Source organism: Ctenocephalides felis, unplaced genomic scaffold (assembly GCF_003426905.1).
Source record: "Ctenocephalides felis isolate EL2017-DRISC unplaced genomic scaffold, ASM342690v1 CF-g0.4_SCAFFOLD_01170, whole genome shotgun sequence".
NCBI classification, from domain to species: domain Eukaryota; kingdom Metazoa; phylum Arthropoda; class Insecta; order Siphonaptera; family Pulicidae; genus Ctenocephalides; species Ctenocephalides felis.
The window spans coordinates 87,423,683-87,436,679 of record NW_020537324.1 but is presented as its reverse complement, the minus strand read 5'-3'; the positions used below and the strand labels follow the sequence as shown (position 1 = coordinate 87,436,679).

At 27.2% G+C, this 12,997-nt stretch overlaps 1 protein-coding gene across 1 annotated transcript; it reads left to right on the top strand.

Annotated features, from left to right (window-relative positions):
• Positions 1 to 699: 699 nt before the first annotated feature.
• On the top strand, positions 700 to 12,991 carry LOC113367914. Its single transcript, XM_026609487.1, has 36 exons — positions 700 to 781; positions 1,126 to 1,161; positions 1,327 to 1,353; positions 1,449 to 1,481; positions 2,143 to 2,175; positions 2,429 to 2,476; positions 2,640 to 2,675; positions 2,882 to 2,923; positions 3,143 to 3,175; positions 3,470 to 3,508; positions 3,623 to 3,679; positions 3,820 to 3,855; positions 4,002 to 4,034; positions 4,385 to 4,453; positions 4,539 to 4,582; positions 4,658 to 4,714; positions 4,871 to 4,942; positions 5,474 to 5,524; positions 6,245 to 6,310; positions 6,390 to 6,461; positions 6,815 to 6,892; positions 6,981 to 7,049; positions 7,237 to 7,305; positions 7,384 to 7,579; positions 7,639 to 7,707; positions 9,083 to 9,148; positions 9,229 to 9,276; positions 9,342 to 9,398; positions 9,477 to 9,530; positions 10,019 to 10,066; positions 10,176 to 10,205; positions 10,340 to 10,399; positions 10,477 to 10,536; positions 10,782 to 10,844; positions 12,751 to 12,807; positions 12,891 to 12,991. The coding sequence occupies exons 1-36, from the start codon at positions 700 to 702 to the stop codon at positions 12,989 to 12,991; spliced, it is 2,091 nt and encodes a 696-aa protein (XP_026465272.1).
• Positions 12,992 to 12,997: the final 6 nt, after the last annotated feature.

Sequence of the window (12,997 nt, the reverse complement as noted above, 5' to 3'; positions counted from 1 at the left end):
GATAAGTACAGTATAAGTGAAAATGTCGCACAGAATTATTTGCAAATGCGTTTAGACTGTGACTATACATGAGCACTTTTTCAATTGTGTGCAACTAGGAAACTATTTTTTTTTTGAAATTGAATTCGAAATGACGGACGATTGTTAACGTTCTGGAGATGAATTGATTTATAATTTATATTAATTTGCTCAGATATAACAAGACAGCAATAAAATAATGAAAGTTACAGTATTTGTAATAATATATTTGAAAACGTTTAAAATTTCTCGAATATTTCATTACGGTACGGGAAGTTACAGCAATTTGCCTTAAGGCACGATGCCATACACCCGACTGGTTAAATTTTGTATCTTTTACATATCCCTAGTTGGTTGCAAAATTTCCACCAATGCAATAATATCTATTACAAAAACAGTACCCATATGTTATGTTAATAACAAATTGTTGCAAATTGCGACAAAAAAATTGTGTTATATCAAGTTGACGCTAAAATCTAGAATTTGCGTCGAATGTGTTGCAGCAATAATTTTGTTGACGTCAGCAATATTATGATTTTCATTCTCTAAATCCCTCGAAGAAGATTTTCTCACTTTCGACAGTTGACTAAAGAGGCAGAAGAAGATTTATTAAGGATAAAAGATATTTGGGTGTTGGAAAATAGATTTTTTGGTGTGAAATTATTGGTGTTTTGGTAAATAATGAGACTTTTATTTGTGCTGCTGGTTTTTGTTAGTTGTGCTTTACCATGGGTTATTGGAGAAGGACAAAAACCAGTTTCATGTAACTATTAGACGACTTTATCTATTTATTGAATTTATAAAGAATATATTTTTGATATAAGCATATCATTGCATATATTTTTTAGAAAAAGATTGCCATTTTTAGAATTTTTTAGAAATTTAGAACCAATTTTTGGTCCAATTACGTTATCTAAGTGAAAAATTACGAGTTAAATCCAGTAAAAATGAGTTGTTAACTAAATACCTACCTAATATATAATATACCTAAATATATTGTTTTTTATGTTAACAAAATATTGGTTACAAATGTTTTATATGAGAAAAAAATTATATACGATCATTTACTAATAATAAAATGATTAAATTAATATTATTTTTATACAGTACCAATTGTATCAACTCCTTCAACAACTACTAAACGTAAGTACAAAAATTTATTTGTATATATTTTTATTTATAGCAAATTATGGTTTTATCTACAATTTTTTTTATAAAAATAAGAAATGTTTTAATATTTAGTATTTACAAACAAAAATTATTATAAATTTTAACAAAACTTTTAAAACTAATATTATTTTTGTACAGCACCACCTCCTCCAGCACCTTCTACAAGTAAGTAGATTGTATATTTATATATTTTTAAAATTTATATTAACTATTAATTTGTTATTTTATTAATGTTAATACTTTATTTATTTGTGATTCAGAACCACCAGAAACTAAGTCTGCACCTTCTCCAGGTAAATATAATATTTGTATATATTAAATAACTTTCTAATAATATATTTTACATTATATTCTTAAAAACATACTATTTTATTTTTTGTAACATAATATTTTTCATAAGTACTTATCGCACTTTCAGAAATATATTTAATACAGTATGAGTAGCAATTCAATCAAATTATAAAAAAGTAAGTTATATAAAAGTTCAAATATAATTTTTGGGCAATTTTATTTTATTTATTATTGAATACATTAGTAGTTGAATAATTATTAGTCTAATAATAATAACAGCTACTAAGGTATTGAATAATTACTTTGTGATTTAGGACCAAGAGGACCTCGACCTCCTCTTTCGACACCAGGTAAATATTATTTTGTTAAATGATTGCTTTTTTAGAAAAAATACACATATATACTAAATTGTTATCGTGATAGACGTCTAAATTAATTGCCATATTTTCATAAATGACAATGCTAATTTTATGAACACAGTTTAAATATGAAATAAAAATAGGTGGACAGACATTCGATCAAAATGAATTTCATAAAACAGTTTAAATATAACATCAGATTTTGTTTTGCGTAATAAGACTCTTAAAAAAATCATTTTATTTACTAATAAACAATTAGAATATTTATTGCATAGAAATTGATATTTTGTTTTTTGTTATTTAGTGCCACCATCAGGAGATTCTTCTTCTCCACCAGGTAAAATAATTATATCAATATATTATTTATTCCAACTACTAGTTGTTAAAATATTGTGTTTTTTAGAAAATCTTGGAGTTAATATAAAAAAAATTGATAATGGAAACAATTTAAAACGCATAAAATTGTTCAAATATAAAAGATGATTTAATTTTGTGTAATTTCAATTTTTAAGAAAATCATTTTATTTTGTATTTAATATATTAAATTATTCATTGTATAAACAATAGGCAATTTAATTTTTTTTATTTAGAACCACCATCAGATCCTGATTCTTCGTCTTTGCCAACTGCAAAATCAGGTAAGGAATTGATATATAAAATTATTAATATATTTTGGAATACAATAAAATAAATTGAAAACAATGGATTTTAAAAACTTATTTTTCATAAAAAGACTGTAAAATTAATAGTTTATTTGGATTGTCAATTAATATATTAATATTTTGTATATTTATGATTTAGGGCCAACAGAACCTACGTCTTCAACTTCACAATCAGGTAAATAACATATTCATATTAAATTTTTAACAATTTTTAGATACAATAAAAAATAACGCACAATTAATAAATAATAAACCTCACACAGTTGTTTCAATGTAAAATCATTCAGAAGTGTTATTTTATATAATTAAAAAACTTAAAAAAATCTATACTTTTGAAGTTCAACTATTTATTTCACTAATATATTATTTTTTGGGATTTAGGACCAACAGAAACTTCTGAGTCTTCAGAATCTACAGAATCAGGTAAATACAATAATTCTGCACAATATTAAAATAGCACTATTATTAAATAAAAATATTGCATATTTTTGAAAATTTATATTTGATATATTAATTTAATTATTTTTCATTAGTGAATTAATAAAATCTACATGTATTTTATATGTAGATAGATTATTTTATAAAATTTTATAATAAAAAAAGTTAACATATTTAACTATTTAATTTATAATTATGATTTAGGGTCAGGATCTGAGAGTTTGTCTCCGCCACCAGGTAAATAGATTACTAGATTAAATTTAAATATATATATTTTTTTCTAAATATACACTATTATATATATATATATATATATATATATATATATATATATATATAATAATTTTTTTTAAAAGTATATTAGGCATGATTTTATATAATAATAAATCTGAGTATAATGAAACTATATTATTTAATATATAACATTATTATTTAATATATAATATTCGGTAATAACTTCTGAATATATTATAATTAATATTATTCTATTATTATTAATAATATTTTGTATATAATATATTTTTAATTTAGAATTGACTGGACTTGGAAGTCCGACAACTACAAGAAGAGGTAAAAAAAACTTGTAGAATAAATAGTGTCTCAAGTATATTTATTATAAAAAATTATATATTTTTAAATATTTTATTATAAAAAAATGTTTTAATTAATAATTATTTATTATAGGTGCATCTTCAACCACTGAAGAGGACGAAGATTATGAAGATGAAAATGAAGGAACCGGTATGTTTAATAATTTATATTTTTAGTTTAATATTAATATGAATTAATAATAATAATATATATATATATATATATATATATATATAAAATATATATATATATATATATTATTTGAGAAATATAATTTATATATATTTTAGATGGATCTTCTCAAACATCAAGAGTTCCACCATCTGGTATGTAATTATTTAAATAAATTATCATACATTAAATCATCACTTATATAATTTATTATTGTTATTATAAAATTTTTACTTCTCAATATAAATTCAAGTAGTTTTTAAAAAAAAGTATAATTTAAATTATATTTATTTATTCAAAGGACCAGAAAGTAGCCCGAGTAGATATCCTACAGGTAAATTTTGAACAAACTAGATATAACATTTTGCCTTAAGGCTAGTTGCTTAATGTTCTCTTAATTGGCAATAAATGATAAAAATTTACTGCCTAATCGTACTTTTTTACTTATCAATTATTGAAGTTAAGTTTTAGCAATAACAGTTGAAATAATTTTTTCTTATAATTAGAAATTTTTGAACGGTTTTTAGAATTTCTTTGCCAAACGATTCAGATTGACTTGGAATTTACGTAAAACGTAAAATTCGTTCATTTATGAAGATAATAACAAAATAATGAAAGAAATTACATGAACATTGAATAATAAAATACTCTTATTCTAACATGAATTAAAACACATTTTTACAGATACGGAAAGGAAAGAAGATTCAGAAAGGTTATCATCAGAATCAGAAGATGAATCTTCTCAATCTTCAGGCAAGTATAAACTATAATTAATTAATCAAATACTTTTATTCCAACATGAATTAAAACACATTTTTTCATTTTTCTGAAAATTCAGAACAGATATCATCAGAATCAGAAAACAAATCTTCTCGATCTCAGGTAAGTATAAACTATAATTATCCAAATTAGTTATTATCAATATATTATAGCTTGAAGAATCTTCCAATTTTGCAGGTGCCGAATCTTTACCTGAACCACCATCATCAAAAGGTGAATCATCTGGATCTTCAGGTAAGTATCTAATTTACCATCACTTTTCACTTGCTATATTCGACTATTCGAAACTATTTTGATACCACATAAATTGTCCAATAACCAGAATAATTTAGCGAATTTGAAATTTTAGTATTCATTAGGAATGCGAAAAATCTTGTTATATTTTTATAGAAGGATCGACAGTACCAAAACCAGGAGAACAATCAGGAGAAGAATCATCTGAATCATCTGAACCATCTGATGGTAAGTTTGAACTATTTTTGTCCAAGGTATTTTTAAGTAGTCCATAGATTCAAATATGGCATTCTTGCTGATTTTATAAAAAATCATCACATTTTTCTACAGATTTGTTGCTACAGATTTACCCAATTTTGGATGAAAACAACTAAGTTTATGATCATTTGCTTAGAACTCTTCAACCCATCTGAATTATGATTTTGGTAAAACGCATTGTTTCGGTTAATACGATATATCTTTTCAACCATTCGATTAATATGAATGATGTATTCAGAATATGTATACGTTATTAAATTAAAAACAAATTTGTATAATATTATATATACCTAAAACAACTCGGTATACTTTAAATTGATCCTAAATATATAAATACAATCTCTGAGCATTATGATTTTGGCAAAATGCACCATTTTGGTAAATCCGGCATATCTTTCTGAACATTTGATTAATATGAATGGTGTATTCAGGAGATTTATACGTTATTAAATTATAATTATTTTCATTATTACCCAAATCAATTTTGATGTATTTTTACAGAAGTATCGCAATCAGCAGAAACAGGAGAAGAATCATCTGAGCCATCTGATGGTAAGTTTGAACTATTCTTGTCCAAAGTATTTTTTGAGGAGTGATTAGATTTAAAAATGGTAACGCTGTTTTTTTAACAAATTATCACTTTTTACTTATTGCTACGAATTTACCTAATCTTGGATAAAAACAACTAATTTTATGATCATTTGCTTATAACTCTCCATACCATCTTAATTTTTGAAATTCTAAGTCATCTTAAATCTACAACTTTTCCAGATATTTTCTCAGTAATTTAGTCATAATAATATTTCTTCTAGTAATAAACAAATCCGTTATAATTTCACTTTTTATTCGTTACTACAAATTTACTCAATTTTGGATAAAAACAACTAATTTTAATATCATTTGCTTAGAACTCTTCATACTATCTTAAAATTTGAATTTCTGAGTTATCTTCTCCTTCATATGTTTTTAGCAATTTAGTCATAATAATATTCCTTTTAGTAATAAACAAGCCTGTTATAATTTCACTTTTTACTCGTTACTAAAAATTTACCCAATTCTGGATAAAAACAACAAATTATTAGTAAGATCATTTGCTTAGAACTCTTCATACCATTGTAATATTTGAATTTCGGAGTTATACTAAACCCTTCAACCTGGAACTATTCTAGATATTTTTAGTTATTTAGTCATAATAATATTTCTTGTAGTGATAAATAAGTCTTTTACAATTTTATTTCACAAACTTCTAAATTTATATCAAATTTTTGATAGAATCCAGCTTGTCTCCAAGTAGTGAAGAAATTTCTGAGAGTGGATTTGGATCCAGCAGTGAATCAGGTACTTTTGGTAAAAAAATCAAGATGAAATTTATTTATCAAATAATCTTAAAAGTAAAACAAATCTAATAAATATTCAGATGATTACGATTCCTGGGGAAGTGGATTATGGGACAGCTTATATTCTTCCAGCAGTGAATCTTCATCATCAGGTAATAAAAGCAAAATTTATAACTATAAGGTCCGTCAGATAACATTTTTTTTTTGAAAATGCTATGTATGGACAACTGAATATTTTCCGATCTAAATCTTTTCTATTTAAAAGTGCAATCCTTCTGGTAAATAATCGAAAATAATTTCATTGAAACAGCTGATTAACTTTCAAATAGCTGGCAAAAAATTCTAAATTGATGCCAATGAAGAAAAGTTATATGGCGGGCCCTTTACTTCTAGTTTTCTGTTATTGTGTAATGTCTGATTATTTGCTTCCATGCTTCTTGTTAACATTTTTGGTTTACTTCTACTTAAGTTTTTTGCTAACTTTAATTTTTATTATTTTTTTTAGATTCTAGTGACTTATGGTGGAAACCTTGGTACAGGTCACCATCATCATCATCATCATCAAGTAGCTCTTCATCTTCAGGTAATATTGGTAAAAATTCCATTTACCTTTCCATCAACTTTATCATCTTTACCAACTAAAAATTTGTCGTTTTTTAAATTTTGTTCAGATTCTTGGCCAAGGAGAAGGAAATACAGGGACAGCTCATCATCATCCAGTAGTGATTCATCATCTTCAGGTAAAATTTGCAAAAAATTGTTAAAGACATTCAATTTACCATTTAATCATTAAATTGATTTCAGTAGCATGAGTAACTTACATTAGATTTTTTTATTTGAAACGTAAATTAATTTAATACTTTGCAAAAGTTGTCATTCCAAAGATTGACATGATGTTAGATTTACCAAATCTTTATAATTTTTTAGACAACAGAAGGCATAGAAGATATTGGGACAGTAGCTCATCATCATCTAGTAGCTCATCATCATCTTCAGGTAAACCTGGTAAAACATTTTTGAACACTCTTGTAAGTAAATTTAAATTCACCAATTTTTGATAAATAAATTTTTTAGACGACAGGAGACATAGAAGAATTTGGGACAAAAGCTCATCGTCATCTAGTAGCGAATCTTCAGGTAAAATTTAAATTTTGCTGTTTGAAAACTTTATTTGGCAACTTCAATATCTTTTTTTTAGGATTTCGTAAACCATGGAATAGAAGACCTTGGGACTTCTCGTCATCATCTATTAGTGATTCTTCATATTCAGGTAAATAAACTTTGGTAGTCAAAAAATATGGATTCACCAATTTTCATCATTTTTTTTAGACTATAGTGACTACAGCCTACCTTGGGGCAGCAATTCTTTGTCATCTAGTAGTGATTCGTCATCTTCAGGTAAAATACCCAAAAAACTTCTGATTTTGCAGTTTAAGGGGGCAATTCTGCCATAGCATAGCTCATAAAATAGCGTTGTCCTGGCAACGCTATTTTCTGCTTGTTCTTGGTATTGAAAATTAAGACAATTTCTAAATATTTGCCATGCGATCATGCGTATTTTACATATAACAAACTAGGAAGAATGTTATCATAACAGAATTCTAGACGGTGCAGTTATCATATGATTATTAACTTCCCGTAGGGAAAGCTATAGTAATCGCAAAAAAATCGAAAATGAAAATTTTTATATATCTTTACGTTTCAGAGGTTTCTGAACATTTTGGCATACCTTAGAAAAAATGGATGTATGTGTGTGTGTGTGTGTGTGTGTGTGTATGTATGTATGTATGTGCGTGTGTGTATGTATGTGCGGATACAAATTTTCGTCGACGATTTCGGGAACACGGATCAACCGATTTGAATAATTCAAAAAACATTCGATCCGTATTGATAAGGAGACGTGCTGATTAGTTTTGGCGAAGGCAGGTCTAGCCGTTCCGAAGATACGGGGCAAAAAGTGCCGAAAACGGTAACTCAGTTTTTAAGAGAACGGAGCGTCCGATTTGAATAATTCAAAAAACATTTCACTTGTATTGACAAGATGAAGAATCGATAAAATGAAGGTAGGTCTAGCGGTTTCGGAGATATGGAGGAAAAAGTAAAAAAATGAGCCATTTGGCGGTCAAAAATAATCATTAGACATATGCACATCAAATTATCAGATATTTTAAAGAGATTTTAACAATAAGTATACATTTTGTTAACATTTCTATGGGTTCCGTACCAATGCTTATGCGTTAGACAGCGACGCGGCGCTTTATATTTTGTCCCTATGCAGTTAAAGCAGTACGATTGCTTTGAAAAAAGTTCAGATCTTCTACAATATGTCAAAATAAAGAAAAAAAAAATTTTTTCAAAAAAAAAATTAAAAAAAAATGTTTTTTAAAAAAAAATTTTTTTCAAAAAAAAGTTATTTTTGTCCAATTATAGCTTCTCAAAAATCTTATTCTTTCAAAGTAAAATTTTTTCAAAAATGTTAATTGTTTTTAAAAAAATAATAATTTTGGTACGGGAAGTTCCAGCAATTTGCCTTAAGGCACGATGCCTTAATTGCCTTAAGACAGAATTCCACTTACAGCTAGTTCCTCTCTTGTTTGCATATAAAATACGCTTGTTCGCCCGGCAAATATGAAGACATTTTTATAATTTCCAATACCAAGAATAAGCATATAAGAGCGTTGCCATGACAACGCTATTTTATGAACTCTGTTACAGCAGAATTGCCCCATAATTTCTGTGGAAATTTGTTTGAAACTTTTGTATCTTTGTTTAGGTTCTAGTGACTATTATGAATACTATGACAGCTCATTGTCATCTAGTAGTGGATCCTTATCTTCAGGTAAGTTTGGACAAAAAACTTTATGTACTAGATCAATTTCCTGAACTGGTGCATTAGCTAATATTTATTGTTTTTGACAGATTATTACTATTATGATTCCAGCGATTCATCCAGTAGTGGATCATTAGGTAATATCACAAAAAATCTAGGTTGTCTTGATCACCAGTTTTGAATTTGTTTATTTATTTCTCAGATTCTAGTGAATCTTGGGGCCCATGGGACAGCTTCTCATCCAGTAGTGGATCATCAGGTAAAATCATGGTCAAACACAAATTTTTGTCAATAGATGAAAACAAACACCACACTTTCTACATTTCTTATTTTTTAGGATCTAGTGAATACTGGAGCGATGAATGGGATAGTTCCTATAGTGGGTCATCAGGTAAATATCCATAACAAATCTATTTTTTTTGTCAATTGATAGAAACCAGTACCAGCTTTGGCTTTGTTTATTTTTTATATTGTCTTTAGATTCAAGTGGATCCTGGAGTGGATCTTCAAGTAACATTTATCAATAACCAGCAAAAATTTAATATTATGTTTAGAGATTTTTGGAACAAATTATCTGAGCTCCTTAAAAAAATCATTGCCCTTTGGTCAACAATTTATAAAAATTATCTAGATCTATGGTTTTGATAAAATTAAATATAAAGGTCAAATTTGGGAACAAATCATCCTTCAAATTTCTGATTGGTCAAAATTGTAGTTTTCATATACTGATAGATATTTTTCAATTTTTTTTTATATTTTCAATAATTATTACAACTGCTAAATTATTAACATCAAGTAATATTGATAAATAATAACATAAATTTAAATAAATAAAAGTGCAAAGTGATATTTTTCAATGAATATTCAATATTTTTCCAGAATATAGTGGATCTGAAAGTTATCCATGGGACAGCTCTTTATCCTCAGGTAAAATTTATAAATAATTATCATAACTTATATTATCTAAATATTTCTGGACACTTTAGTAGTAGAAATCTTTACAACTTTAATTTTTATAATTCTTATTTTTTTCTAGATTCTAGTGACTCCTCTGGTGGATCATCAGGTAAAATTTCAAAGAACATCATCTAAAATTTATTTTGGCGTAATCAATTGATAAAAATAATCATCACCAAAGTTTTGGCAATCCTTAACAGTTTTTGTTATATTATTATTGACAATTTTTAATATTTATTACAGATTCTAGTGGTATTTGGGGCGGAGATACGCCGTACTACCCGTCAATTAGTGGGCCATCAGGTATTATCATCCAAAATCATATAAAAATCATCAGCAATATTTAGTTTAATATGATTTTTTTTCATATGATTTTTTAGATTCTAGCGAGTCTTTGGGATCATTGGATAGCAGTTATTCTTCAGAAAGTAGTTCATCAGGTAATATCCAACCATTATTTAATAATTGTTCTTCTTGAGACATTGCATATGATTATCCTTAATAATTCTTTTCAGGTTCAAATACTTCCCAGTGAATATACGAGACAGATTCTTGTCATCCAGTGAATCATCAGGTAACATCCAGAAAAATTATCAGTAATTAAATTTTTATTTTAGCGGTTGATAAAACCTATTGCCATAAATTCTTGCTTTCGTAGATTTCATTTGAATGTTTATTTTTTTAGATTCTAGAGTCAATTCGGAAGTAGATCCTGGAAATTTATCGCCCATTGAATGGCTACCATCAGGTAACATCCAAACAAATATGAATATATGAATGAGATGAAACTGAACTATCAAGAATTCTGTTATCATAATATTGTTTATTGTTTATATATAAAATTCGCATGATCGCACGGCAAATAGATAGACATTTTCATAATTTTCAATACCGAGAACAAGCATAATAGAGCGTTGCCATGACAACGCTATTTTATGAGCTCTGTTACAACAGAATTGCCCCATAAATAAAAATAATAAGCTGCTTTCATAAATTAATATAAAAATCTAGAGACAACTGCGTCTAATTTTATGAAATTTCTAAACTTTTTTGGAAAAACCTGTACCTTACTCTTAGTTTGTATTATTTTAACAAATTTCTCAATGGTAACATCCCGAAGGAGAAGTTTATGCTTTCATCAAAAAATCCGATTTGCTAATTTTCCAAATTTGGAAAAAGTATGTGTGTGTGTGTATGTGAACAGATGTTTTGCCTTAAGAATGGCTGGATCGATTTCAAAAATTTAAAAGCCATTCGATGTATCTCGATGAGGACATTGTTTGTCAGTTTGTGCGACGATCGGCCAAGCCGTTTTTTTGTAAATCGCCAAAAAGTGAAAAATTTTTGGTCAACGTTTTAGCCCGCAATTCTGAATCGATTTTGAAAATTCAAAAACCGTTCGAAAGATATTGGTTGGGAATCGTGCTGATTAGTTTTTGGTAAAGATCGGTCGGGCCGTTTTATGTAATAAGATGTTAAAACAATTTCGTCGATTTTCATTATTATTTTTTTGACGGTAGATATCATAGTCTTCTAGATCATACTAAAATATTACCGCCATACGACAACTGGTTTATTTTTCAAAATTCGTGAAAGTTTGCAAAAATTAGTATGGTCTTTAGGCTTTTGTCAAAATTAGAGCTTTCGTCGACGTTTGCTCAAAAACGCCTGAACCGATTTAAGAAATTTAAAAACCATTTGATGTATTTCGTTGTGGTTTTATTTTTCTCAGTTTTGTGCAGCGATCGGCTAAGCCGTTTCTTTGTATTTGGAAAAAAGTGTTAAACTTTTCGTCCCCAAGCTCATACTACTGAATCGATTTTAAAAATTAAAAACTGTTCGAAAGATATTAGTTGGGAATGATACTGATTAGTTTTAGGTGAAAATCTACCGAGCCGTTTTCTTGTAATTAACTGTTGACAAAGAAATTTAAGCCGATTTCAATTGAACTTTCTTTGGCGATGTATATCATGGTCTTATAGAACTTACTGAAATATTACGACCTTACGACAAGTAGTTTAATTTTAAAAATTCATCAAAGTTTGGGAAAATGAGTAGTTTTTTTGACGTTTGTTAAATCTAAAATTAGACGATTTACTTGGTGTGACGATAGAGTACTTGGTCTTAATGAATATACTAAACAATTAAAGTCCTACAAAAAACTCAATTATTAAAATTATTGATTTTTAAAAATTTGCTTTTAAAAAATACTCCGACCGGGTTGACGTGTTCGATTTTCAATATGGTTTAATAAATCCACTTCGAATACTTTTAACTACTCATAAATTCATTTATCAATCATGAATTAAGTCGATTATTTACACAAATCGGGAAGTTCATGTAACTTGCCTCTAATACCAATACCAACTAGTTTCATACAAGTTTTCAAATTTCTGGTCAAAGATGATCAACATTGATTTTGACTATATTTTATATGTTTTTTTTCTAAAATATATAAGACTATGATTTTGATACATTCTTAGACTCAATTTTATAAAATTGTCTAAACTTTTTGGGATCGACCTATTGGTATACTGCTCTTGATTTTAATCATCTTACCAACATTTGTCAAAACACAAATCCTGGTTTTTAAATATCTGGTTTACGGCCATAAAACAATTTATTTTGACTGTTTTTTTTAATTTTTTTTTCAGATTCTAGTGGCAGTTCGGGAATATTTCCTGGCAGCTTGTCGTCTCTTGGATCATCAGGTAAAATCATTAAAAAAAACTCGTCAAACTTTTTCCATTTGGTAAAAACCATCAATTACATTATTTTATACTAATATTTTCAGATTCGAGTGATCCTGGAGCAGTAAAATCCTGGGACAGCTCCTTTTCATCCAGTTCTGGATCATCAGGCAAGTTTATATACAAAATTCACACCAAATTCTAAATTTTA

Coding starts and splice junctions, on each gene's coding strand:
- LOC113367914 (XM_026609487.1), top strand. CDS start 700: ATGAGACTTTTATTTGTGCTGCTGGTTTTTGTTAGTTGTGCTTTACCA. Junction 2,477..2,639: donor TTTGCCAACTGCAAAATCAG/GTAAGGAATTGA, acceptor TTTATGATTTAG/GGCCAACAGAACCTACGTCT. Junction 9,531..10,018: donor TTCCTATAGTGGGTCATCAG/GTAAATATCCAT, acceptor ATATTTTTCCAG/AATATAGTGGATCTGAAAGT.